This window comes from Colletotrichum fructicola, assembly GCF_000319635.2.
Source record: "Colletotrichum fructicola Nara gc5 chromosome Unknown KSG_Nara_v1_contig03, whole genome shotgun sequence".
Lineage (NCBI taxonomy): Eukaryota > Fungi > Ascomycota > Sordariomycetes > Glomerellales > Glomerellaceae > Colletotrichum > Colletotrichum fructicola.
In genome coordinates, this window is record NW_027094053.1 from 5,918,258 (window position 1) to 5,944,820 (window position 26,563).

General features: G+C 55.5%; 9 protein-coding genes across 9 annotated transcripts; 6 read left to right on the top strand and 3 right to left on the bottom strand.

The window, feature by feature from the left end:
• Positions 1 to 4,107: 4,107 nt before the first annotated feature.
• On the bottom strand, positions 4,108 to 4,660 carry CGGC5_v006483 (uncharacterized protein; the record flags this gene model as incomplete). Its single annotated transcript, XM_032031233.1, has 2 exons — positions 4,108 to 4,329; positions 4,388 to 4,660. The coding sequence occupies 2 exons, from the start codon at positions 4,658 to 4,660 to the stop codon at positions 4,108 to 4,110; spliced, it is 495 nt and encodes a 164-aa protein (XP_031889195.1).
• A 2,401-nt stretch (positions 4,661 to 7,061) lies between these two features.
• On the top strand, positions 7,062 to 9,053 carry acdh-11 (Acyl-CoA dehydrogenase family member 11; the record flags this gene model as incomplete). The annotated part of the gene is made up of 2 exons (XM_032031235.1): positions 7,062 to 7,158; positions 7,207 to 9,053. 2 exons carry the CDS (start codon positions 7,062 to 7,064, stop codon positions 9,051 to 9,053), a joined length of 1,944 nt encoding a protein of 647 aa, XP_031889390.1.
• Positions 9,054 to 9,924: 871 nt separating this feature from the next.
• Positions 9,925 to 11,277, top strand: CGGC5_v006485 (uncharacterized protein; the record flags this gene model as incomplete). The annotated part of the gene is made up of 5 exons (XM_032031236.1): positions 9,925 to 9,987; positions 10,052 to 10,156; positions 10,211 to 10,385; positions 10,439 to 10,580; positions 10,632 to 11,277. The coding sequence occupies 5 exons, from the start codon at positions 9,925 to 9,927 to the stop codon at positions 11,275 to 11,277; spliced, it is 1,131 nt and encodes a 376-aa protein (XP_031889389.1).
• Positions 11,278 to 12,088: 811 nt separating this feature from the next.
• On the top strand, positions 12,089 to 13,439 carry CGGC5_v006486 (uncharacterized protein; the record flags this gene model as incomplete). The annotated part of the gene is made up of 2 exons (XM_032031237.1): positions 12,089 to 12,966; positions 13,031 to 13,439. 2 exons carry the CDS (start codon positions 12,089 to 12,091, stop codon positions 13,437 to 13,439), a joined length of 1,287 nt encoding a protein of 428 aa, XP_031889392.1.
• Positions 13,440 to 13,946: 507 nt separating this feature from the next.
• On the top strand, positions 13,947 to 17,027 carry SWI2 (Switch 2; the record flags this gene model as incomplete). Its single annotated transcript, XM_032031238.1, has 1 exon — positions 13,947 to 17,027. One exon carries the CDS (start codon positions 13,947 to 13,949, stop codon positions 17,025 to 17,027), a length of 3,081 nt encoding a protein of 1,026 aa, XP_031889391.1.
• A 2,070-nt stretch (positions 17,028 to 19,097) lies between these two features.
• Positions 19,098 to 21,456, bottom strand: CGGC5_v006488 (uncharacterized protein; the record flags this gene model as incomplete). The annotated part of the gene is made up of 2 exons (XM_066151703.1): positions 19,098 to 19,187; positions 19,408 to 21,456. 2 exons carry the CDS (start codon positions 21,454 to 21,456, stop codon positions 19,098 to 19,100), a joined length of 2,139 nt encoding a protein of 712 aa, XP_066009052.1.
• Positions 21,457 to 22,801: 1,345 nt separating this feature from the next.
• Mettl7b-1 (Methyltransferase-like protein 7B) lies at positions 22,802 to 23,746 on the top strand (the record flags this gene model as incomplete). Its single annotated transcript, XM_032031241.1, has 2 exons — positions 22,802 to 23,519; positions 23,577 to 23,746. 2 exons carry the CDS (start codon positions 22,802 to 22,804, stop codon positions 23,744 to 23,746), a joined length of 888 nt encoding a protein of 295 aa, XP_031889388.1.
• A 699-nt stretch (positions 23,747 to 24,445) lies between these two features.
• On the top strand, positions 24,446 to 25,036 carry CGGC5_v006490 (uncharacterized protein; the record flags this gene model as incomplete). Its single annotated transcript, XM_032031242.1, has 1 exon — positions 24,446 to 25,036. The coding sequence occupies one exon, from the start codon at positions 24,446 to 24,448 to the stop codon at positions 25,034 to 25,036; it is 591 nt and encodes a 196-aa protein (XP_031889132.1).
• A 252-nt stretch (positions 25,037 to 25,288) lies between these two features.
• On the bottom strand, positions 25,289 to 26,368 carry yjmC (putative oxidoreductase YjmC; the record flags this gene model as incomplete). The annotated part of the gene is made up of 1 exon (XM_032031243.1): positions 25,289 to 26,368. One exon carries the CDS (start codon positions 26,366 to 26,368, stop codon positions 25,289 to 25,291), a length of 1,080 nt encoding a protein of 359 aa, XP_031889394.1.
• Positions 26,369 to 26,563: the final 195 nt, after the last annotated feature.

Genomic DNA, 26,563 nt, shown 5'->3' on the forward strand with positions numbered 1-26,563 from the left:
AACTGGAGGCCATGTCGAGAGAAGGCGCCATCTGCTTCCTGCCTCCTGCCTCTCCCGTAGCAGATCAGGACAGGAAGGGTCGATCGCGATCCAGGCTTGCCGTATGAGGTGGCTGCGGCAGTCAACGGAGGGCAGGAGGGAGTTGCTGCCCACCTTACCTCACGCTGTGACTTGCAACAAGCAAGGAAGCTGCACCACCGTGCCTGCGTGCTTGCTGTACCAAACGCCAACGCCAACGCCATTGCCATTGCCATTGCCAGCGCCAGCGCCAACCAATACCGACAGGCGCCCGAATGCTTGTTGGAGACAGAAGACACGCTTGCGCTCTTACTTCATACATCGTCATAGGTCTTGGGCGCAGCTGTCTCATCGGGATACAAGCTTCATCTGTCAACCACTCGGGACAGGGAGCTGATACGCCGGTGCGTCTCCTCCGGCAGAGACCGGGGCCCCTGGCCAATTGGGGGGCGGCAATGGCCTAGGCCCAGCCTGCCACGGCTGGATGACGACCGGGGGGGAAGCACCTTGGGGAGTTGGCTTGCTTGCGTGACACTGGCGCTTGTTTCCGTCAAGCCTTGTCGATGTGATGGGGCGGCCATTGCCTTGTCGGGGCTTGCAAGGGCTTGGGGGCGAACAGGCGTGGCATTCAGAGTTCTCGATCTGGCTCGGAGACCCTACAAACACGTAAGAAACCAAGGGATTTTCGTCATAAGAGGGAGCAACGGCGGGGTCACGGTGGTTGAAGAGGAGCGAAGATCTGTGGCTAGTGACGTTTAGGGCTGTGGAAGGAGTGAAAAGGCAATACGGATGGCAAAGTCCATACTCCATACCCATGCAGCGTTGCTAGACCTGGACACCTTGCCTCCGATCAGGTACGCTACCCACACGTGGAGGGGGAGGGGAAGGAGCTAGGTACTTCAGCTTCGGTACGTTTCCTCGTTCAAGTGCTTGAGTTGGTAGACAGACTACCCGCTGGTGGCATGTTCGAACGGTACAAAGTCTCAAAAACCAAGCTCCAGAGCTGCCCTCCAGAAAACCGAACAAACAGCGTACCGCCGCCGCGCGTCGTGTCTCACCGGTCTAGCACGGGCTAAAAGGGTACGAGCTGCAGGACATCGGGGTCGCTGGGTAAATGCGGATCAAACGCAATTCACGGCGGTTGTACGAGCAGGCACAGAAAAGACGTGCTCTGGTGCTGGGGCTGAGGTTTGACGTTCCCGAGAAGGTGAGAACCAAGGCAGCGGAAAGACACTGGACAGAGCTCCCAAGGTCATCCCCGCCAATGACGCAGCGCGGACGCACGGCTGATCCGCCCCTCCTGTGGCGTAAGCTCCCCCCTTGTCACGCTAGTCTGCCAGTAAGGCGGGGCTTGAGTGGCTGGTGACGCATTAGCGCCAATGACGGGAGATTGTGATGTGGCTAGTGCGTGTCTCTTGGCCCCCAATCCTTCAACCTCTCGGGGCTCGACTGTGGCGTCACCTACCCCACACGATGCGGTCATCGACCTCTCAGCTGTGCATATCGTGGCGCCAGCTCCCCTCAGCAACGCGGTATTGCGGGGCATTACGCCATGCGGCTCTCATCAGACAACACAGTCCATCCCATCCTGTTTCCCGCCGCCAAGGTATCCTCCCACCCATCTCGTCAGCCAAGATACCTCCCTCTCTGTCACTCTGCTCATCTTTGTCTGTGGCTGCGGACTGAACTCCAGTTTGACTGAACATCCCGGAACGCTGATGGCGAACCCTTACGTTCATCCCTCCTCTAATTCCTGGAAATAGCCACACACGATCGCCCAGAATTGGGTCATTGTGAACGGAATTTTGCGCAATTCCCATCCCTCTCTCCCGCTGTTACTTTGCTTTACACAGCCCCCTCCTGCAAATTCCTACCCCGCCTTCTTTCTCCCTCCCAAAAAAAGGCGTTGCTGCGTGACCTGTTTTCTAGAGCCGTGCCTCCTTTGCCGCCAAGCTAAAATAATGCAAGCCAGCCGCCGTTTTCCGCATGTCGTCGCACGTTTTCACAAGAAGCGGTCTCACCACAAAACCTGGCTTTTCTTGCTCCTAGCATATAGTCCGAGCTCGAGGACGAGCTAGGGAAGGACGGTAAGCTCGAAGCGGTCTGGTACCTTGGGGCCCTCTAGCAGCCGCAGGACCGGCGCTTCTACAGACCCATGGACCGCGGATCGTAGAATTCTGTACAGATCTCAACTCCCTAGAGAGGCCGTGTACACACAAAAGGAGCCTTCTCGGTTTCCGAGGCCTGCTTGTGGTTTTTCGCGGGATGGGATACGTAATTTCGATTGCAAATGGCACAACGCTGAGAACGGCTAAGGCGAGTGAGCGCAGCCCCCCGCTTGACCGCTTAACCTCCTCGAAGCGGGCTAGTCGTCTCGGAGGGGGGCACAGGCAAGAATATGGAGAAACCTGTTTGACAGCGAGACAAGCGTCCGAGGCATTTCTGGGGGCCTACGTTCTGGAGCGGTCGAAATCTTGCAGCCGTGGGCAAAAGGCCAGTCACGAGAGCGATGCTGATCGGAGATCTGAGCTTGGAGTGTTTTTTTTTATTTTCGTTTCGGTCGCGGAGACGGGGGCTGTTTTCGGAACGGCGTGGCGGCTGCCGATACGAGGCGGTCAGCGAGGGAAATCATGCAGCCGAGGCATTGTTGTTGCTCCCTCTCCGCTTGAGGCGACTGCTCGTGCAGGTACAGGCCTTGGCCGGCAGTGTGTTTGTGTAGGTGGTCGAGCTGGCTAATTTGCGCGGTTGTACAGGAGATCGATCCTCTTCATCTCGCTTGCTGCCGCTCCGAGCAGATGTCGGGATTACTGCTTTGCCTTCCAATCTCTTCCCCCGTCAAAGCTTCGTTTTGAATGTTGACGCATACGTCATTTTTGTTCTGGTGAAGAGTGGCGGCTGCTGAGGTACGGTATTGCGGATTCAATGTTTCACTGTCGCGGCGCCATACTGAGCACGTCGGGTGCCGAATTACCCATTGGCGTCAAGACGATCTTGATCCGAACTGCTCAAGATCTAGACAACGCAAGATCGACACTTCCGAATGACCTGATGTTTTGCGTCAGTTTCTTCATGAGGGTTCCAAAATCTAGCACCATTGTATGCTGGTGAATGAGGTGATGCCAGTTAATGCGTTGGTTCAGTCGCCCCAAAAAGGCGCCAAGACATACACATTGGTTTGAATTGGAGGATCACTGAGACCGGCCGAAGGAGTTCTAGCCTTGATAAGAGGAAATTACTACCTACGGCTCTTCTTTTGATCTCATCACCAACGGGAGATGATGGGAGACGATGAGGAGCTAGTTAACGCAACCTCTTAGATGGATATATTTTGCAGTAGTGGCGATCCCGTCAAGACGCAGCCGACTCTGCCAAGTCACCGTGTGCCTCTTAATGCTCAAAGTAACATATCTTAGTCCGCTGAAGTGAACACCTATAGATAATGATCGTGGATGTCTTGATGAAGCGGCCCCAGAGAGCGCGTTGAAGCCAAGCCCCCGGAAGTGGAACCGTTTCCCCGGATCGCCAAGACGTCAGCCGCCGCAACGCCCTACCCGTTCCCGCGGGTGGGTCGCCCGTTTGCCGGCATCGGCTCACCCGCACTAAGCCGATGCGTCTGGCAGTGGCATTCCCCGGCTTATCTTATCGTGTAAATGCATCCAAGCCTTTACTAGAACTTGAAAGATGTACTGTAGGTTGGCGAGTTAAATCGTGGGGAAATGGACATATTCCATACAGTGAATGATGAACTTCAATATGCATTATACCTAGACATTTAAGGGGATTGCATGTCACTGGGTGAACATTGATTCAAGTGCATTGTGATATTGTAGTGTGGTATTACAGTAAAGTAGGTAAAAATTGTACAAGGTCGTGGGGGTATTATGGGGGTATCAAGTGTTCCAAATCGAAGCCTTCAATCTTCCTTCTCATACACTTCATTAACATGGGAAAATGACATCCAAACATATCTCTCCCGCATCACAGTCCATCAAGGACCGTGCGTACTATACGAGAATGATAATACAATGTCCAATGCCTTGAGGGATTGCAACCTCGCGGCATACACATACAAGTTTGCCTAGCTGCTGCTTAGACGCGGGAGTTGTACCAGCGGCGGCGATGGACGGCAGGGCGGTTGTCGGCGACAGCAGTGCGACGGCGGACCCAGAAAAGGCCGATCAGCGCGGACGCGAGCCAGACGATGGCGGAGAGGAAGGTGAAGGCGATGTTGGCCTTGTGGCGTCCGCAGTCATCACCGCGGGGGCTGACGTTGCTCCAGTCGAAGACGGGGCCGCAGCCATCACCAATAAGCTGAGAGGCTTCTGTCAGTGTTTTTCATGTGGTAGGTCGTGTATGGGGGATGACTTACGTTGACGAGCAGACCAAAGGAGACAAACCAGAGGATGCTGATGAAGATGTCCATGGGCCAATGGACAAAGCTACCCGAGAAGGGCAGCAGCCAGACGAGCGCGAAGACCATCGAGATGCTGGACACCACGATGGTGTAGATGAAGCGGCCGTTGTCCCACGAGGAGGCGTTGTCGTGGGCGTGGAGGTACGCGCCGGTGATACCGGTCACGATGGCGGCGAAGGCCAGCTCCGCGGCGCGGAAGATCATTTGCACAATGCGGTCGATCGCCATTTTGGTGGTTCGTTTCTTTCTTGCTCAAGAAAAGGGGTAAAGTTGGTTGGTCGGGATGTTGTGTCCGTCGCACGGGGAAGGAAGTGTTTGTTGATCTGCTGGGAGTCTGTCTGGTCTGAGGAACAAGAAGGGATGGGAGGGAACTGAGATGGATAGTCTTTTTATGAACGTCCGGGATGAGCCAAGACAAGACAGGACTCACGAGGTGTGAGAAAGGTCTGGATCGGACCAACAGGAGTCACATCAGGATGACGCCCGCGGCCAGAAGCAGGTTTGGAGGAGGAAGGGGAGATGGGCGGCCACCTCCCTTGACAAACTTACACCGTCATCTCGTCACCGCGCCGAGATGAGCCAACAGGGCCTTTTCTTCACGGCTCGGCTTGCTAGCTTGTATGTGTGTGCCACTACATGGATAGAACGCGGCGCCAGAGCAAACGAGTGAGTAAGAATAGTGTAACAACAAAGTCCCGAGACCTTCTTTCCTCCTGCAGGACGGGGGGTGAAAGAGTGCTAGACCCTGCCAAGATCGCTCGCGTATTGCCGGCATCTTAGACGAAGGGAGGGAGGGAACAAGGGGATGTGGGCTAACGTCACTGGGACTGGCATCGCGCAGCGCCTTCGTGGCACGCTCTCGAGAGTCTGTGAGCGCTGCTATACGTGCTAGGCCAGGCCCAGAACCAGCGAGAAATGGACAGCGGCGCTTGGTACCCTGCATATGTGCCATTCAAATGAGGTCATCTGGCTAGGGGAGGAAATGGGCAGACGGGAAGGACGGGTGGGCTAGGGCTGGGAGTGGGCTCTGATAGGGCGGCGCGTGGAGGCAGCCCGGGTCGTGAGGTTTGAAACAAGCCTTTGCGGGGGCCGCGATGGGATGTTGCGACCCTGCAGGCTGACGGACTATGCTTTTTCTTTCTGGCTCTGTTTGCAAATTGCTAGCCTGCTTAGATTGAAGTCATTATAAAATTTGGTGTTCGCATGTTGTCAGCCAATGCGCGCGGTCGTCTGGGCGGCAGAAGTAAGTTCAGCGCCAAAGAGCCGAGACAATGAAGCCAAGAAGAAAGAGAGCATCCAGGCCATCATGACTTTGGAGTTTGGGCAAGACGGGCTTGCTGTCGTATGACCTCATCACGATATTTGTCGCCTGAGACGTACAGCGTCGTAATCCTGCCTTTCCGAGCCTGAAAACCACACCCTGAACTGAGTAATACAAACACGGAAGCCCGGCAGGAACATATCACGTCGCGACTCATCACCAAGAACGAGACCCCGACGTTGCGAAACCTGTGGCGATCGCTGTGGCTTTCGACGAGCCCAGAATGCTCCCGATCGGCGAAACGGGCAGCGATGGGCGCATCACAGGACCTGGATGGGGTGATCTGTGTGGCTAGTGCCCTGCCTGGTGACTCAGGAAAAGTTCCTTTTCGGGCATGTTGTCGCCCAAGACGCGCAGAAATCAGGGCTGCGCGCGCGTCGCAGGCGGGAAGAAAAAGGTGAGAGTGACGTCATTTCTTCATTTCCCTTTGGGGGTTGTGGTGTTGTTGCGGCAGGGCCATCGGTCCAACCAGCTTCAGCCACACGATTCTCAAGCCCCCGGGGGGCTTGTTGTGGCAGCAAATGAGACCAATTTCTCATGCACGTTTGATGACCGAAGAATGAAGTGGCTGGACCTCCCGGGCTCATCAAACGGCGTCCGCTTTGGTTGCATCGTGTTGTCGTAGCGCCTTTCCTACAACGCTGCAGCGCAGTGCATCGCGAGACTAGAGAGCCCCCCTTCATGTCGGTACTTGAGCGCTGGTGCGCCGCCGGGCTGATGCCCTCGAATCGTTACGTAGGGCCAAGCGCCGTGTCCGCTTCATTTCGTTTTCGCGCCGGACTGGTCTCCTAGGCTCTGGGCGGTCGATTTCAAGATGGGATTTCGATCCGGTCGGTGAGTGGGCCACGGCCACGCGTGCGATTTGGGAGGATGATGTTGTCCAAGACTTTGAATGTAAGCCGCCGTGCCGTCCTTCCCATCGTTGGTCTGGTTCGCTGAGGGAAATACTGTTCATCCGACAGTGAAGAACTTGGCGTCGATTCAAGGCTGGGGGAAGGATGCGATGAGATGTGCTGCGCGGAACAAGTCCGCATTTGTGGAGACATTGCGGAATATTTGACCTCGGTCTGGAAGGTTACCGGCACTTTGTGGGTCTATTCTTCGGCTTTTACCCCAGACTTCTCGGTGACGCCCCACAAATTGCCGACCCCGCGTGTCTCACATCGTCCCGGGAGTCTGGATTCATCCTTCCAGCATGAATCTGACAGATATAAGATAGTTTTCGAGGGCTTTGGAGCTTGAATTTCGGTTTGACACATTGGATTGAAGTGTCACGTGCAGTATTTCGAAGAACCCGAGACCTTGGACATGAAGCCTTCCAGCTCCAATACGGGCTTCTTCCAAGAACTCCCGGTCCTGCCGAACCAATTTTTTGATGATGCCAGCTTTCAGAGAGCATTGAGACGTGAGAAATAGTGTCCCGATGATGTGTTCTACTGCTGATTGTAGATAGTATTTGTCCCAAAAGATGTCGTCAGCCGTGTTGAGGTCGAAATCGCCCAACTCGGCGAAGACGTCCTGTCCGACCAGGTCTTCGAATGGGTTACAGAATCTGAACACAACAAGCCGTATCTGAAGGGCAACGGCCGGGATTCTTTCGGGCGGCCCAAAACCGAACTTATCGTCGGTGAAGGATGGCGCGGCTTGCAGAACTTTGGGATCGCAAAGGGCATCGTCGCCACCGGATACGACACTTCTCTCGGGTCATCTGCTCGCGTGATCCAGTTCCTGAGGATACATCTGTGGAGCCCCTCTGCGTCAAACGTGACATGCCCATCGGCCATGCAAGACGGCGCGGCAAGACTGCTGCAGCTGCACCTGGCTAACGGTGACCTGGATCCCACTCAACGCAAAGTTCTCGATAACGCCTTGCAGCACCTCCTGTCCAGAGACCCCGCAAAGGCGTGGACCAGTGGACAGTGGATGACTGAACGGATTGGCGGGAGCGATGTGTCGCTTACGGAGACGGTCGCGACGTACGACCCGTCAACGCAACCAGGCCTGGCGAACGCCGAGGAGAACGTCCCTCTCGGCCCGTGGTCTTTATCCGGCTTCAAGTGGTTCTCGAGTGCTACGGACTCGGCGATGAGCGTCCTTCTGGCAAGAACCCAAAACGGCATCAGCGCGTTTTATGCGCCAATGAGGCGGCATGATCCGTCAGCAAAGACCATGGTTGGGAAGTCCAAAGGGACTGGCGGAATGGAGTTGAACGGGGTTCGGATCCAACGTCTAAAGAACAAATTTGGCACCCAGTCTCTCCCCACGGCTGAACTAGAGGTGGAGGGCATGAGAGGATGGTTGCTCGGAAAGGAGGGCCGCGGCATCAACGAGATCAGCACGATTCTCACGCTCACACGGATACACTCCGCCGTGGGTGCTGTGAGTTACGTTGGCCGCGGGTTAGCCATCGCGAGAGCGTATGCCAAAGTTAGGCAAGTTGGCGCAGGACGAGGCAAGAGGATGCTGCTCGCCGAAAGCCCCTTGCACATGCAAACACTGGCAGATATGACCGCAGAGTACCACGGTCTCATGTTGCTCACGTTTCTCACATCCTATCTCCTGGGCTTAGACGAGCACCCTCAGACGAACAAGTCAGGGCTGCCCCCGGCGCTTGCCTCTATAACCCCAGACCAAAAGCACATCGCACCCCTGCTGCGAGTTCTTACGCCGCTCTGTAAGGCGTACGTATGCAAAAAGTCGATCCCGCTGCTGTACAGCTGTATGGAAGCTTTGGGCGGCGTCGGCTACTTAGTGAACGAGGAAACAGAGTACCTCAATATCTCACGCATCTATCGCGACTGCTGCGTCCTCTCAATCTGGGAAGGAACCACCGATGTTCTGGCAACAGATTTCTTGCGGGCGCTGAAACATCCAAAGGGCGGCCAGGAATCCATCGATGCCCTCGACACCCTCCTCGGCAACTCGACCAACTGGTCTCAGGCTGCCGAGGCGAGTTCCTCCGCATGGACGCCGTCCGACTCATGGCAATCAGTCAAGACGGAGATAACACGGGGCTCGCAAGAGGACCTCGTCGGAGATGCGCGTTCTATCCTGTGGACGGTAGCTGAGGCTCTCACGGGGGTGCTGCTGCACGCGGACGCGAGCAGGGATGGCAGCGAGCCGGCATTCGATATACTCTCGCGCTACAGGATCCGCACCAGAGGTGAGACCTCTGTCGGCAGAGCGGCTAAGGCTTCGGACGAGCCGCAGGGCAGCAGGGAGAGACTCGCGAGTAACCATGCCATTGTGTACGGACGGGCTGGAGGGCCAGATGCGTCGCCGGCGCTGTCAAAGTTGTGATTGGTGATGGTGACAGGTTCCCGAGCGCGTGCGTAATTTCAGAGTGTGTGTGCTACGAGGCAGGAACGACGTTTTCTCTTGGAAATTCCAGTTTCTCTGATCTCCCACGTGGCGTCCCGATGCTCCCGTGAAGTCTGACAACATGCGTACGCATAGCACAGCTCCCTCCATGATCGACGCGGGACCAATTAACAAAAGGCGCATGCTCAAGATCGGTGGTTTTGCAATTCCAGACGACGGGCTCAAAGCACAGAAAGCCCTGCCGATTAAGACAGCGCAGCTATGTACGTGCGCGGGTGCAGTAGCTAGTCTGGGATTCCTGTCGCGATGATCCCCCACCACCCGTACCTCTTGGTCGATTTCGAGCCCCCGATTCGCGAGTGACAAGGAGGTCCGAGGGCGGCCCTAGCTCCAATTGCAAAAGGAAAATCTGTTTGATCGGTAGCAATTGGGTTACTTTGGGACTAAATAAAGTTTCAGTCCGGGCGGCGTGTTAGACGTGTCGCTTGCTCCTTTGACCGGGATGATGCTCGCCGAGGTGCGTCTCTTTGTTCGCTGCTGGGTGTCCCCCCCCCCCGCGCCGCCCGTTGTCTCCCCTCTCGACTGCAAAAAAGAGCAGAAGAATGTAGAAGACCTCAGGACGCGATTCAAGGAAGCTCCCACCGGGTGTTTCTTGTCCCGTCGCCGTCCAGTATCTTTTGTGAAAATACAAGCTTCTCCCGCCGGCACGATTTTACTCGTCCCATGGGAATGGATCGTCAATCTGCCCCCACCCCCCACCGAATGACATCTCGCCGACTTCAGCTTACTTCGCTGATGATATCTGTGCCATCGACGATGCGCGGATGCCCGACCTCGTCGAGAAGGAATCATGCGGGGGCCAAGTTCGAATGTGCACTTGGAACAGGACGACACTTATCTGCCTGAGGTCTGGGTGAGTTCGCGCGTCTCTGCCTCTCCGCTGCGACTGACGGGGCTCATATTGACAATTGACTCAGACGTGGTATGCCATCGGAGTGTTCGTGATACTGCTGCGATACGCGGTGCGATTTCGAACTGTCGGTTTTCGAGGGTTTAGGGGTGACGACTGGCTTGCTCTGCCTGTGTGTTATCCAATGGCTCTCGCAATGAAACGATTCTTGTCTAACAGTCCCTAGTACCTCACCTTATACTCGTTGAACGTATACATAGTCCAGGTCACGTATCACACGGGCGGAAACATCGACGTCACCGCGGATGCAGTCAAGTCGCTTTCGGAGGACGACGTTCGAATTCTCGAGCTTGGCTCGAAGTTGGAGTTCATCTCTTGGTATTCATACCCAGGCTGTATCTGTAAGTTTGGCGCATAGTATCGGCGCGGGGTGCGCTCTAACAACATCGAATAGGGGTGTTGAAGTTTACCGTACTGTTCTTCTATAAGCGCCTGACGCTGGGAATCCTTCGACGAAAGACACTCATCACGCTGTTTTGGTTGTGCGGGCTATCATACATCGCTTTGTGCCTGACCGTAACGCTAAGTTGTCAACCGTACGTTTGCAAAAGACAACAAATGAGAGTGATGTTGACATAAGGTGCTAGATACTCCGACAACTGGCGAATCCGACCACTGCCAGGTCCCGAGTGCACATTCCGACCGCAGAATTTCTGGATGCTCCTGTGGCTGAACATCCTGACCGATGCCGCCCTCCTTTTGATCCCAATACCGATTCTTTGGCACCTACGAGTTACCCTGCGCCGCAAGATCGGAGTCGCCATCCTCCTGTCATCAGGCGTCTTCGTCATCTCGACAGCAATCATCCGAGCGGTGTCCACACTCACAGGAGCGCCATCCGTGATCAACATCAACCGATGGGGCTTCCGCGAACTCGGCGTCGGGCTCGTCACCGTGACGCTTCCCGTGCTGAGCCCCATCTTCACGAGGCCCTTCTGGCGGCGGGGGCCGTACATCCGCGACTACTACGACCGACTGCGAAACCCGAGATCTCCCATCAACAACGCGAGGTTCGGCAACTGGCTGGGCACTATGGTACTGCGGTACATTGACGAGGAGGAAGGGGCAGTCTTTCGGGAGCCTGATTCGGCCAAGGCACTGGAAGATGCCGGGTACCAAGAATATGCGCAGAGGGCAGGGTCGGCCAGGAAAAGCAGCAACGAGACTTACGAATTGGAGACGACGAGCGGCGGGACGAGCGCGAAAAGCATCACGGGCATCGAACCGGCATGATATACTGACTGGTACACAAAATATGGGGAGGGGTACTATGAGCATTTTGGCAGCGGAACAACAGGACAGCATACCCTCACGTCTTTGATACACGGTAATGTAATTTATGATATCCTACGCATAAACGGCCTAAAGAAGAAGAATGGAAGAAATTGGAAAGAGTCGATGGTATATTACTCGTGTTTAGCTCCTAATGACCAGCCTGCTTCGCCATTCCAATGGGCGAGGCGTGAACCATGATAGTGATAGGCATACCTCTTACTGCCACATGTCTGGACAGTCAACGGACTTTTCACAAGACCGTCATTCGTCCGGCGCTCCGTGCAGTCGGCAAGCACGCAAACCGAAAGCACGTATGGGACGTTGTTGGGATGAGTCTATTCGCTTTCGAATTTCATCCAAACTAAAGCGAGAAGGGTGGTGTACATGACTCAACCAAGGAGGAACAAGCTGAGCGATTGGCTTGTTGCTGATCAGAGCGCCAAATACACTGCATGGATTCGTCCACGGCGTTTGTTCATCCTGTCGGCACCCGAGCCTGCGGTACACCTCTTCTTGCTGCTGTACTGTGATGATGTTTCGTTTGAGGTTAGTCACCGCCCACGAGGAAAGGAAGCTTCAGAGGGGCACTCTGTCTCAACGAAGCTCGTGATTGGCCAGTTAGACCACCCCGCGACCCCACGAGCGATAACCCCGCCGACCCAAGCTCATGGCTAGCTTCAATGAGAAGCTCTTCAACTTCATTCTCACTCTCACCTGCTTGCTCACGAGTTGACTCCCGAGTGAGAGTAACACAACAGTCACCGTCACCATGGAGGATCTCGTGCGTTCGTTCAACGCCCTTCATCGGCCGCGCACCACTCCCACCGGCCTTCCCAACCACTGGGTCTTCACCGTGAACCACGTGCCGCTTCAACCACCTGGCGACGTCGTCTTTGCCGTTCACCCACAAAGCAGATTTGTTCTGCAATCTGGACCGGGCCAAATAAAGTCTCTGTCTACCGCCGCCGAAAAGGCGGAAGCCGTCATCCCACTCCTTCTCAGTACGTTCATCAAGGGCAGCGAATCTCCCGGCGGCAGACAACCAGACGACCCCATGCCCTTCGCCCCCTGGACCTGGTCCATCGATGAGCCCCAACTGTCCGCTGCCATCGAGGCCGGCCTCAAGAAGCACGGAGTCAAGGAGGAGCTTTGCAAGCTTGGGGCCAGCACCGCCGAAGAACAGGAGATTCTGAAAGACTCGTGGCTTCGTGTCGTGGATAGAATGATGCAGTTCCTGGGCGGAAACATGCCTGCGCAGTCTGCGATCAGCCCGGGCGACCGCTCAAAGTGCCACGGCTGCGGAGCGGACAGCGCCAGCTTCTCGCAGCCGCTGAAGAAGTGCTCGGCGTGCAGCCAGGCGTGGTACCATTCGCAGGACTGCCAGAAGACGCACTGGAAACAGCACAAGCCTACCTGTCTTGCCAACCGCCCGAGCAAGGCCCCAAGAAACGGCACGATCAGCTCGCCTATGGAGGCCATGGGCGGGTCGTTCGCGAGCCCACCCATGAACATGAGTGATGATGATGCCGGCGAGGAGGCGTACAAGTATTACAACAAGACTGCGCGCGCCAAGCCTGAAGCGCAGGCTCTGATGAGGGAGCTTGGTCTTGCAGTTCCAGGCTCCGGAGCTCCTCCCGAGGGCATAGCGTAAGCTCCCGTCATACACGCAACAGGAAAGTCATGAGGAAAACCAGTAGCTAACGCCATGCAGCAAACCAGTGCGCCGCCTCATCCTCGCAGGAAAGGACACGCCTGAGAACATGGAGCTGTTCTACGGACCACACTGGCGGGCGGGAATGGGCAAGGAGCACCAAGACAGCAGAATGGAAATCCTCCTGAACCCGCCTCGCGGCTCGCCGAGCTATGCGATGAACAAGTGGTTAGATGAAGGCGCGCCTGCGAGATCTCCCCGTCCGGCGACGGAAGACGAGAAGACGAAGATCCAGCAAATCAAGGAGATTCAGGAGAAGGTTCGACAGAGGGTCGGCGCCGGTAAGCAGCCCAGCGGATCAGACATGCAGGCGATTCTCAAGTCGTTCGGAGCGGAATGGGGCACCATGATGCCCCTCTACACGCTCGCTGTCAACACGATGGATCAAGGCGTCCAGGCACCTAATTGAACGCCCTGGTCGATCAGGTAGGAGGGTTAGAGAAAAATCTGGAGTTAATCGGGATGTAAGGTAGCTTCTTCGTTGAGATGGCGCAGAAAAATCCCACCGTGGAGATGGAAATGAAGAAGCAGAGACGGATGTACCGTCTTTCGTCGGAGGTGCCTCTTTATCCTGTTTGAAGGCCCCATTGCATTCGAGTCATTTTATGGCAGCATCGGAAATACCGTCATTTCAATCAAATGCCCATAGCCTGTTTTTGCTGGCTCAGAGAGGTGAATTGATTGAGTTGTAACAATCAAGTCGAGGTGTTCACAGACGTTACCTAAGATAAGCCCAGGCAGGTTCAGAATTGCCCCGCATTAGGCACCCGCCTCGGCAGCCCGCCAGGGTTCTTCAGCACAATTTAGTGCTCCCGCTGCGCTAAAGTCGCGTCGTCGCGTCTTCCCACCCCGCCGTCATCCACTTCCCTGCGTCATCTACCCAGACCAAGCGGCGAACCATGCGACTTCCTCCACGATGGTCGCCCAGAAGGAAACCGCGATAGTCATATCCGATGAAGAAACCGCAAGCGACATCAGCGAGCCGAGGCGACCGACCGAGAAAGCCCTTGGCAAGCGCAAAAGTGACCTCGTGGACTTCGAGGTGAAGGAAGTCTGGGATGACGACTCCGACGAGGAGCTGCCCAAACTGAAGAAGCGCAAGGCGCAGCTCGCATCAGGCCGGAAGGGGAAGGGCAAGGCGAAACCCAAGGCGAAGGGAGGGAAGAAGGCCGCCGCGAGTAGCAAACAGCCGGACGATACCGACGAAGACGAACTCGACATCGCACAGGTACCCGTGTACATCAAAGAACGGAGGAAGAAGTTCGACGACAAGCGCGAGAAGTTACGAGACGCCGGACTTCTTCTGCCGCCAGAATACCACGACTTCAAGTTCTCCGAGGACGAACGAGGACTACCCCTGGAGCGGCGACCGAAGTTTGACGAGAGCTCCAAGATCAAGCCATGCCGACCATACAAAGACATCGAGCTGGAGTACTCGGCGGGCGTCATCCCAGCGTCCATCGCGCAGTACCTCCGCGACTACCAGATCGTCGGCGTCAAGTTCCTGCACCGCCTGTTTGTGTACCAAAGAGGTGGCATCCTAGGAGATGACATGGGCCTTGGCAAGACGGTGCAGGTTGCCAGTTTCCTAACGGCGGCGTTCGGGAAGACGGCCGACGAGCGTGATTGGAAACGACTGCGCAAGATGCGCGATGAAGCGGGGCGGTGGTATCCCAGAGTGCTGATCATCTGCCCGGGCTCCATCATCGAGAACTGGAAGATCGAGCTGAACCGTTGGGGCTGGTGGAAGGTTGGTGTCTTTCATGGCCCCGGAAAGGAGGATACCTTGGCTTCGGCCCGGTCTGGTCGGATCGAGATCATGATCACCACGTACACAACCTACAAGAACCACCAGAGCTATGTCAACACGGTCAAGTGGGATGCCGTGGTAGCTGACGAGTGCCATCAAATCAAAGAAAGGAGCTCGGAGATCACCAAGGCCATGAACGATGTCAACGCCCTTTGCCGTATTGGCTTGACGGGTACAGCAATTCAAAACAAGTACGAGGAATTATGGACACTTCTGAACTGGACGAATCCCGGTCACTTTGGTACCCTATCAGAGTGGAACAACACCATCACTAAACCTTTGAAGACAGGCCAGTCGCACGACGCGACACTCATCCAGTTGAAGAATGCCCGCCTTACCGCGCGCAAGCTGGTCAATAATCTGTTGCCGGGCTTCTTCCTCCGAAGGATGAAGACACTCATCGCCCACCAACTTCCCAAGAAGACGGACCGAGTTGTCTTTTGCCCGCTCACTGAATCCCAGCAGGAAGCGTACAAGAACTTCCTCAGTAGGCCTGATGTTGAGCTTCTTCGTACGCTTTCAAACCCGTGCGCGTGCGGATCAGGCAAGGGCCAGGGTTGGTGTTGCAAAAAGACGACCGAGGATGGGACGCCGTGGCAGTCTATCATCTTTCCGTGTGTCGTCACTTCTCAGAAGCTGGTGAACCATCTCACTCTGCTGGTACCTCAAGGCACAGAGACCGACGATAAGCACAAGCGTGAGATGCGCACTCTACGACACTGCTGCCCAGACACTTGGAAATCTCTTTACGAAAACCGAGACGCGATCATGTACCTAGCGAACCCTGAGTTCTGTGGCAAGTGGAAGGTCCTCAAGAAACTTCTCAGGTTCTGGCATGAGGCCGGCGACAAAGTCCTCGTGTTCTCTCACAGCGTACGCCTGTTGAGAATCCTCCAACATCTCTTCCACAACACCAGCTACAGCGTCACTTACCTCGATGGCGGCATAAGTTATGAAGACCGACAGAAGGCCGTGGACAATTTCAACTCCGATCCGACTCAGTTTGTCTTCCTCATCTCGACCAAAGCTGGCGGCGTTGGCCTTAACATCACCTCGGCAAACAAGGTTGTCATCGTCGACCCGCACTGGAACCCATCCTACGACCTCCAGGCCCAAGACAGAGCCTACCGTATTGGCCAAGTCCGTGATGTTGACGTCTTCCGTCTTGTCTCCTCCGGCACCATTGAGGAGATCGTCTATGCCAGACAAATCTACAAACAGCAGCAGGCAAACATTGGCTACACGGCCTCCTCCGAGCGCCGCTACTTCAAGGGTGTGCAGCAAGATACCGACCGCAAAGGCGAAATCTTTGGCCTCGAGAATCTTTTCACCTACCGCGAAAACCAGCTCGTCATCCGCGACATCGTCAACAAGACCAACATCGCAGAAGCCAGAGTCGGAAACGACATCGCAATGACCACCGTCGACATGGAGAACCTCGTCAAGGAGGAAGACCTCGGCGGCGCCGTCAAACAGGAACCCGCAGACGCAGAAGACGCCGGCATGTCCCAGCTCGCCGCCGTGCTCGCCGCCAAAAACCAGAAAGACTACCTCGGCACCGTCAAATCCCAACAGCCCAAGTCCGACGCCGTGCAAGCCATCCTGTCCGCCGCCGGCGTCGAGTACACCCACGAGAACTCGGAGGTCATCGGCACCTCCAAGGTCGAGGAGCAGCTCTCGCGCAAGGCCGAGATGGCCGCGAGCTCCGACGTGGACCCGGAGGGCGACGGCGCTCTCTTTGCCGACAGTCAGGTGTTTGACGCGCACGCGCAGAAGCTCAAGGGCTTCTCGTACGTGTACAACCCGCCCGAGGACGTGATGCGGCGGCAGTTCTGCTCGATGGCCAAGGAGTTCGGCTTTGGCAGCGCGACGGAGTTCGCGCTTGTCGTGGGCAGCTGGACGCAGACGCAGAGGCGCAACTGCTTGGAGGCGTTTTACCGCATCCGCGAGGGGAAGCTGTTGGCTGAGGAGACTGTCAAGGCGGAGGAGGAGGTGAAGGTCGAGGTGAAGGCCGAGACAGACCGATATGACGCCGATTTGGATGCCGAGACCGATTATGAGAGTGACCATGCGGAGGAGGCGGTGAAGAAGGAAGTGGTCAAGACCGAGTCCGTTAAGGGGGACGTCGGCGTTGTTCCTTCGAAAACACCCATTTGGATATACGACTCGGATGATGATGAACTTTAGGCGTTTTGGGACGGACATGATACCCCATTGTTTAGATGAATAGAACGGTAGAACGTTGAGATCTTGATTAATAGCTCTCCTTTGCGGGCCTCGACTGTATTACGATGACAACATGGGCCCGAATTTCGGCCGAATTCGGTGGTTTTCTGCCCCTTGGTATGTAAGCCGGCTCGGACTACCACGGACAACCTCGGTCAGCAGTGGGCTGTCCGAAGTCCGGGGCATCGACGGGCGCGGGCCCGCAAGGCGGAGTCTCCGACGGAACCACCCATATCAATCAATTTAGCGAGGGATAAAGTATGGATGGCTCCGCGTCTCTACAGTGCCTCATGCGTACGCTAGAGAAGCAAACATAGGACATCCCGAGTAAGGGATATCATGGTATGAACCTACGCGGGGAACTCTGAGTTGTTCAGCCTAAATCCGAGGAGCGAGATACCTGATGCGGAGAAGTGATACCCGTCCGTACCGTCAGCCCTACACTTTCCCCGGTCCCTGTGTGTACAGTATAGATTCACCGCCGGTTCGCTTGCGCCGACGGAGATTTGCGCACGCAGGTCATCTCCCCTAGTTCAGCTTGACCGAGCTTTGACCAAAGCCCATGCCATCTGAGGTTCTGTATATCCAAACCACACGGTTCTAGCTTACATAGTTTGGGGCTTTTGCACAACTGTCCATGCCTGGAACGTAACTCGTCACCTCATCAGGCAGAGATGTTGACGATGGGATGAGCTGAGTTGACAGGGGTGTGGGGTACCGATTACAACATCCACGAGTCTATTACAACGTCACCACTTATACTATGCTTGAAGTCCAGACATATCCAAGCGTAGCTTGACTTGCGAGTTGTGCGACGTCTTTCAACCTGAGAAATTACTAGAAGACGGACCGGCAAGCCATACCGGTGCCTGCACAACGCGAGTCAATCTCGAATTGGGGATGATACCCCTTGAGATAGGGGACAGGAGACGTCTGTACACAAGTCCCCAGATCTGCCAGGGCGCGCGGACGAGTAACCCCTCGGAGAAAACGGGGAGGGAATCATGCGGTCTGGCAGTGCGGGCCAAGTCCGAAGAGGGCCAGGGCCCGCCCCACGGGGGCTGGGTGCCGGAGGGCCCGGCCTTTCGCTTTCGGGTTCGGGAGGAGCGGTGGCGGAATCGGCGACGGAAGGCGCTCCGGATACTGGCTCACTTCACGACGTTCAAGGATAACGATCAGAGGGGTAGATATCAAGTTGAAATTGAACCAAGGGAAATGGACTCTCAAACGAACTTGAAAGAAACCCAATGTTTGTTGTGGCAACAAGGCGCTGTAGTGCCACACGTGTTGGCTGGCGATCAGGAACCACTAAGAAGTGTATGCCAAGCGTGAATTGTATAGCTGTACTGCCACAATAGGCCAACAAGTCTCCGTACAATAGAGTTGTGGTGTAGAAGATCCCTATGGAGTACGAATACTAGTCACCATAGCCTAGGGGATTTAATATATTTTGAGTTCTCCCCCTGACTCGGATGTGATTCTAGCGGAGTACAGTCGGACTTTAAGCATCTCTCCGGGACTTGACCTCCACAGTCTACAGATGTAGGCGACGTCTTCATTACTTAAAGCCAGTGAGATTTACCGTAGTTGACATTGAGTTTGCCTCACTCACAACTCACTGTCTCCAACAACCAATCAGGACTTAAGTCTACCTATAACATCACAATGCGTTTCGCCAACCTCTTCGTCGCGGCTGCTGCCATGCTCCTCCCCGCCGTTGCCATCGTAAGCCGACCACCATACTATTCGCTCAAAATGATACTGACATTACCGCTCAGGCTGGCTACTGCGACGGTACGGACTGCGTCGACAGCATCAGCAGATGGTCGTGCCCGAAGCAGTGCCCTAGCGACGGCACTTGCGCCATCAACGTCCCTTGCTAAGCTCGCCAAGCATGACTGCGGTGCTCGGCGCTGGGAAAGGGAATTGACGAGGAACCTTGGTCTAAGTTGTGTGGGACGGGGGAGGAAAAGAATACAAGCTGAGGATGATGGTATTCAAGAATGTGTTTTGAGATTTGGTCGGTCTGCTCTATGTACTCACTTGTAGCCCAACCTTAACACCACTTACCTCATATATGACGTCCATGCCCATGTAACCGTGGGTCCCAGTCTCGAGCATCTGCGTACATGTTGTCAACCCCCTCGAGACCTGCAAGGTCGTTATAAAGGGGGTCTTGCTGCAGAAATCCCGGGCCATCAAACCCAAGATCCTGAAGCTGTAAGCTGCTCGCCGGAACGGATAGAACTGGATCAACCATGTATGCAGTCTGCCCATACCCTTGTGGACGTTCATCTGCAAGACTTTCACGGTGCAAGACTTCATGCATCGCCGCTCTTACTGGTAAAGAGACATGACTTCCACCGTCCGAGTCTGTGGGATTGGAAGGCTCCGTCCTTGGCGGAGTCGGTAAACTCGGAATGGCTCGCATCCCCCTTGCCGCAGCCCAGTCGTCATATATCCTTTCCAACACCGAAGAAAGCACAACATGTTCGTTTTCGATGCGTCTGTCGGATGGACTGCCGTGAAGAAAGTCCGATATGATACTGGCGCCTTGGCTCGTGAAGTACTCACGGAAGCTGCGAAGGTCTTCAGAGAGATCGTTGTCGATGTATGCTGATGTCGGATGAGGGTGGCCAGGGAAGCAAATATCCCATATGGCAAACCACTTTTCCTCCTCGGTCTTTCTTGGATCCGCACGACGATGAATCTCCTGAATTTGAGCGCGGGTCAGCCCCTGCCTTTGAACACCTCCCGGAATAATCTGGCACTGCCGCGCGCGGACATGTTGGTCGTGCGCGTCTTCGGTCTCGAATATGGCACCGCAGCAGGCTGACGTTATGGGCGCCTCATGGAATTGATAGAGGTGTTGCTTGACATATTTGATTTTGCTGAGAACCTTCTTGTGGCATTGACGATGATTCTCGGGATCTTTCTTCCAAAAAGGGCAGGCAAGCTGTCTCCCTGAAGCAGAGGATGAAGTTGGGAACTTGGCGCGTTTATAGCCTGGTCCAGCATTATTATCCTCGTCCAAACGTGGCCGATCTTGCTTGCCAGTGTGGGTACGTTTTCTTGCGTGATGAGAAGAGTCCGGGGTTGAAACATTTGCTCGCTTGGTGCCCTTCTCGCCGGTTGAGCTGCCCCTTTGCTGAACTTGCCACGCACGGTAATGCCGAGTGACGGCAGTGATCGCGTCATCCAGATGGTGCTGAAAGGGGTCGTTCGGGTGGATGTGATGCTCCTCGATGGGCGACTCCGGAATAGAGAAGACGCTGGACTCGATAGAGGAGTTTCCGTCGCTATCACCAGTCGATTCCGAGCATTCTGCGATGCAAAGGGACATTTCGGAGCGTGGGCGCGATGAAGCTACTGACCAAGGGATAGACAGAGGTGTAAATTTGGATGTTGGTCGAGGCTTCATCCTTGACATCGACAGGAGGGTATTCTGGGTGCCTGTGGTGTCTGTCTCAAGCTTGAGCTGATCACCCTTTTCTGATAAACTGGCATTGTCCAGTATTTCGAGAGAAGGGCGGTCAGGAATCTGATTGTTGGATCTTTGAGTTGGTGACGAAGTGGTTGGGTTCTCTGGCCTCAGGGCTGTGTTGCCCCTGACTCTTCGAAGGCCCTTTGCTTGACGTGATTGCTCGTTTGGCTTTGGGCGTCTCTGAGTCGCTTGCCCGTAGGCATCAGTACTCTTCCCGCCGACAGGGATCGCAGACAAGGCATTTCTGCGGAACGAGGCAGTGGAATGGCGAGACTCAGGAAACGATTCCTCTATGTCGGAATCATCGTACTCAACACGGGCAGGGATACGATGCTGTCGACCTTGCTGTGACTGTGAATTGGCCGTGGTCCCCGTAGAGCCAGCCCCGGCCGTTGCCTCTCGTCTCTGAATGCTTCCATCGGCACGACGGAGGTACTCAGACTGGATACGCCTTCGACGGTAATCTGAGCCGTAGCCAGAGTCGCCCGAGATGCGTTCGCGAGCAGTCTCCTTGGTCGATTCGGAACGGCTTTCGAGGCTGTCGATGGAGGGAGTACTCCGGCAGTGTTTCCTTGATTTTAGACTGGAGTCTGACTCCTTGCCGCGGAATGGTAGGGTTGGATGAACCTCAAGCTTGGTCAAACATGTACGCCTCCCTTCATCGATCGTGATGGGCGAAAGCTCGTCTGGGGACGCATCCATGAAAGACTCGTCTGGCTGGTATTGCAAAGCGATTGCACGGCGGGTTGCGCGGTCCATCCGGAGGAACTTGGCTGCCAGGTCGAAGGAGGCCTCTTCGTCTGTACGTGCAAAAGCGTCATGTGATGGCTTTCGATCTCCTTGGCCGTCATCATCAACCACACCGATGGCCCTGGTAGTCCGCGCTTCGATGTCTTGCAAGCCCATGGTGGCAGCAGCGCCCTCCATCAGCATCTCTCTCCGCGACATGGAGAACGCCTTACGCAGATTTATGCGACATCGCGCAAAAGGTTACGTCGCCAGCCCTGACGCTTCGAAGAGGCTGCGAGAGAGGATGACGATGGCCTCCAAGGGCGCGCGCGTGCCCTTTGACTTCTCAATTGAGCAAACCTCAACAGAAGACGGCAGACAACGCGAGGAGCCGAGGATGGGGCATATAATCTGGTTCGCACATATATCTGCAGTTGGGTCCTCAGGACGAACATGTTCAGGAGGGCTGAATAGCATCGTCAACTTCGTCATTCCGGGTTTATCCAGTGAAAATCAGTGAAAAAGCTTGCCCTGGAAGCAGTCAGCCATTGGGATCATTAAAGCCCTAACCCACCATCTTGAACATGTCTCAAAGATCCGCTCCCTCTCCGAGCACCACATCAAGTGGCCAGTGAGTAATGGTGCTTCGCGGGTATGGCTGGTATGCACGCGTGCTGACGGAGATCCACAGAGCCTGGAGCAGGCCCTCGGCGCCGATGCTGGGGTCTTATCTCACAGCTCCCCCGCAGCTATCAGACGAGCTGCTCCGTATCGCGGCCACCGCGCCTTCAAACCACCACATCTCGACCTCCAGGCACAGCCAAACTCGGCAAAGCCTCGCTGCCTGGAACACACAGTGGAGCCAAGCAGGCCGGTCGACTTGAAGTGGCCGGCCAGCGCGAGGGGCGCCTGGCGCCTGATCGCGTGTAGGATCAAATGCGACCCTGCCATGGCGAACCAGTTGCATGGTGGTGCGTGGTGGGGTTTCCATCAGACACGAAGCGTGTGCGATTTGTTAGTTGTTGGTCATGCAAAACGACCCGGGGCGTTGATGAATTGGCGGATGTGATAGGCGAATGGGAAAAGGACTGTGAATTATCACCAGCAATGACGGCATGCAGGAGGGAGAAAACGGGTATCCATGGATGTGGAAGGAAGCCCGTGTTGTACGATTGGCAGTTGGTTTGGTGGGGAATAGATTAGAGGCCGGGGAGTGGGGCCTACCGCGATAGCTTGTGTACGATAATGGCATTAGGGCTGCTGAGACACCCGGTACAGGCATAGATGCCCCGCGAAATGCTTCCCTTCTCACTGCGGAAGGTCATCCGTCTTTTCCGACTTATAAACGACCGCCCCCTGGTGCCCCGTCTTCTTCCTCTTATATTTACGCCTGAACTCGCTTTGGGACTTTGGGAGAATACTCGCGGCGACCAGACATCCCCCGATTCTCTTCGCTTCGACCACACGATTGCCATCCTCGCCCACCCATTCTCACCCCTCATTAGCCCCCTGAGCGCCCGCCATGCCTTCTCTGATTGAACTTGCCCAGCTCGCCAGGGGCCTCATAGGTCCCTGGATTTTCCTTTCGTACTCTTTCTACTACCTCCCTGGCACCATCATCCGTCTGATTCGCGCCGGTGATTTTGGCCGACTCCTCTCGTTGTCTCGTCTTCGGGATGCCTGGTTTTATGCCTTCTGGGGCTGGGCTGGGCCAAACATTCGTGCCGGCAATAGTGACCGCATGGTTGCTCTCCTCGAAGGCCGTGTGACCGGCGCCGATGTAGTCAAAGACCCTGTTCACCCTCCTGTGAATGGCGTCGTCTTGGAAATCGGCCCTGGCTCCGGACTGTGGGTGAGCCTCTTCGCCAAGGACAAGCCTGCCACCATGTCTGCCGGTGGTGTGAGACGCAGGGTCGCCGATGGCGTGACAAAGGTGTACGGCGTTGAGCCCAACACCGAGCTGCATCCAGCCCTGAGGAGTAGTGTGAAGGAGGCCGGTCTGGAGGGTACATACGAGATTGTCCCCGCGGGTATTGAGTCGTTGAACGACCCGACCGTGTGGGGAGGCAAGATCGAGAAGGGCAGCGTCGATTGCATCGTGTCTATCCTCTGCTTGTGTGGTATCCCCGAGCCGGAGAAGAACATTTCCGAGCTGTACTCGTACCTCAAGAAGGGCGGGAGGTGGTACTTGTATGAGCACGTCGAGGTGTCGGTCAACGAGCCGCTTCGGCTTTACCAACGTAAGTCAGACCCAAACATCCGCATGAAAACGGGACGCTGATCGTGTTTTCATGCAGGCTTTATCAACCTCGTGTGGCCTCGCGCCTTGAATGGCTGCGAGCTGTGCCGAAACACCCGCAAGACGCTGGAGTCTGTAGGACCCTGGGAGAAGATTGATGTTGCGCGACCGCCGATCGAGCCATGGTACCAACTTGTGCCACACATCTTTGGAACTTTTACCAAGTAAAAGACATTCCCCAGCGACAATTTTGAAAGCGGAAGACGGGATGATTCCTTCTCCAACTGTTGGCTGCCCAAAAAATCATTGACTAGAGGGGCGGCGAGCCTTCAGGTCCACTGCCACCGAGTGGTCGAGGACGGGAGGATTCTGCAAGCACAGTGTCATCCATGTACAAAGTATGATAGAAACAGAGTCTCTGTTGTCCGAGTGTTTGCTCTTGCCGTTGCCACAATCTAGTGTCCCCTGCAGCACCCAGCCTAACGAGAATCATACAGTACGGCCCGAAGACGGCCCTCTTTCCTTGTGGCTGTTCCCCCGAGGGCAAGCAAGCTCGTGCTTGGATCGTCACTTTCTTCACACGACAAGAAAACTGCTCTGTGGCCCTTCCGCACCGAAGTTAGACCGAGCCTTCCATGTGCAAACTACCGTCGCACGACGAAAGAAGGAACTCCCTGAGGGTACCTGCATGGTGACAGGTGCGCTACTTAGGTAGGTAGATAAACATTGCTTATCAACGTCTGCCCTTTGCCAACTTTCTCCTCCCATCATAATAACATCCGTTCCCAGGGTCTCCCCATTCTCTGCTACCACCGACGACGCATCATTACTTGCTCACCATACTCAGCCTTGCGAGTCTCGCTCAGACTTATTGTTGTTCAGCTCAACATCCTCATTCTCCACCTTCCATTTCTGATCCACAACATCATGCTCTTCACGGCTGTCACCTCGCTGGCCGTCGGCTTCGCAGCCACACTCGCCAGTGCAGCTCCGCCCAATGCAGCCCATGCGGCTTCAGATATCTCCGACAGCTGCGATACCGCGATTTCAGACAAAAAATGCTGCTTCGCTCTCACGGCCAAGCAAGATTTGGGCAACGGAAAAGTACAGGATTGGGGCTACGTCAAGGAATCCAAAACCGGCCGAATCTTTGTCGGATTCGATATCAACGCATATCCACAGGGCTACTTCTGTCTTTATGGCAAGCCTACGGATGAGGGAACTTACGGACTTGCGGACGGCATGGATAATCGCTGCGACTTCCTTGGCAACTCATTTTTTGACTGCTCCAACCTACCATCGTTTCAAACGTTCTTCGGCACCACCAAGACAAAGCTGTCTGATGGGAGCGAAATCGTCATCCTCACTCGTAAATCACTGGAGCCCTTGGGTATCTGCCCCCAAGATGCGAAGCAGTCACTCTTCAAAATCGTCTACGGTGACGATGTTTCATTCAAGGGTTGTCATCGGATTCACCTCGCACTGGAACCGCACACGCCTGATACTTGCCCCAAGTAATTCCAACATGGTTCCGAAATCTCGATACACAAACAACAACATGAAGGGAATGCAAGACCTGAGGGGTTTGGGGAGACGGTGGTGCTCGTAGGAGCGGATGAAGACATGATCAGAGAGCATCGATACACGCATGAATAGAAGAAAATGTTAATTGAAGAAGATTCCCTACTTGACGTCCGAAGACTGTGATTCTGGTTCATTTGAAGAATTAAGTCCATTATTAAGTCACGCGTTGCTACCTATCAGTCTCCATCATGACTGTGCCGTCGTCATGGGGGTCAGGGGCTGAGCACCAACTCTCTTCGCCTCCTCGTTAAGAGCATCCACCTCAGCCTGTACCAGCGGGATGCCAGTCTTCTCTCTCTCCTGCTGATTGAGTTGCTCAATCTCACCCGGGAAGTAGATGCGTTCCACACCAGCTGCCTTGTCTGAGCCAACGACACGCTGGTACAGGTAATCCATCCTCTCCCTAAAGTCATCCAAGCTCATGAACAGGTCCGGCTTGATGGCGACCAAGAAGTGGCCCACGTCTGCCGGCTTCGAGGGGTCATACGGATTTGTTACATGTCCCGCGAAAGCAGATCCTGACAGCACACCCGAAAACACGTCCATCATGATGGACAACGCCGAGCCCTTCGGCCCGCCCATAGGAAGCATGACACCCCCCAACGCAGCCTCCGGATCATCCGTCGGGCGCCCCTCCGCATCCAACGCCCAGTCCAAAGGAATCTTCTCGCCCCGTCTCTTGGCCTTGTAAATCTTGCCCCTCGCCGCCACCGACGGCGCCATGTCGAGAATGAACGGCTTGTCCTTCCCCGGCGCGCCGCACGCGATCGGCGAGACGCCCATCAGCTTGCTCTTGCCGCCCCACACCGGCAGCGCGGGGCTGGAATTCGTGAAGACGAGGCTCATCATGTCGGCGTCGATGGCCTGCTGCACGACCCAGGCGCTCATGCCGAAGTGGTTCGAGTGCTTGACGCTGGCCATGCCGATGCCGAAGACCTTTGCGGACTCGATGGCGGCGGCCATGCCCATGCTCGCGGCAACGAAGCCGAAGCCGTTGCGGCCGTCGACCTGGGCGACGGCCGGGGTGATCTGGGTGAGCTCCGGCTCGGCGGCGGCGTTGAGGACGCCCTGGCGGACTCGCTCCATGTAGGAGGGGATGCGGTTCATGCCGTGGGTGTCGACGCCGCGGAGGTCGGCGGCGACGAGGCAGCGGGCGACGGTGGCGGCGTTGGGGGCCGGTACGCCGTTGCCTTTGAGGATGTCCTCTACGAGGCGGCGTGCTTCGGGTGCTGAGATGTGGATTTTGGGTTCTGTTGCGTCTGCCATTTTGGTGGTGTTTTCTTCGTTTAGGTGATACTGTGCAGTGAGGTCGAGCAGATGCTGGCCTTTGAAACACCAGGGACTGTAAAGAAGAATGCTAGTGAATGAGTATCGTTCCGATGAAAGTTGATGAAAATTAATGAGTATTATGAGCTTCCCAAATGGTGTTTTACCTCACAAGACTTGACATGAGTCTCGTGA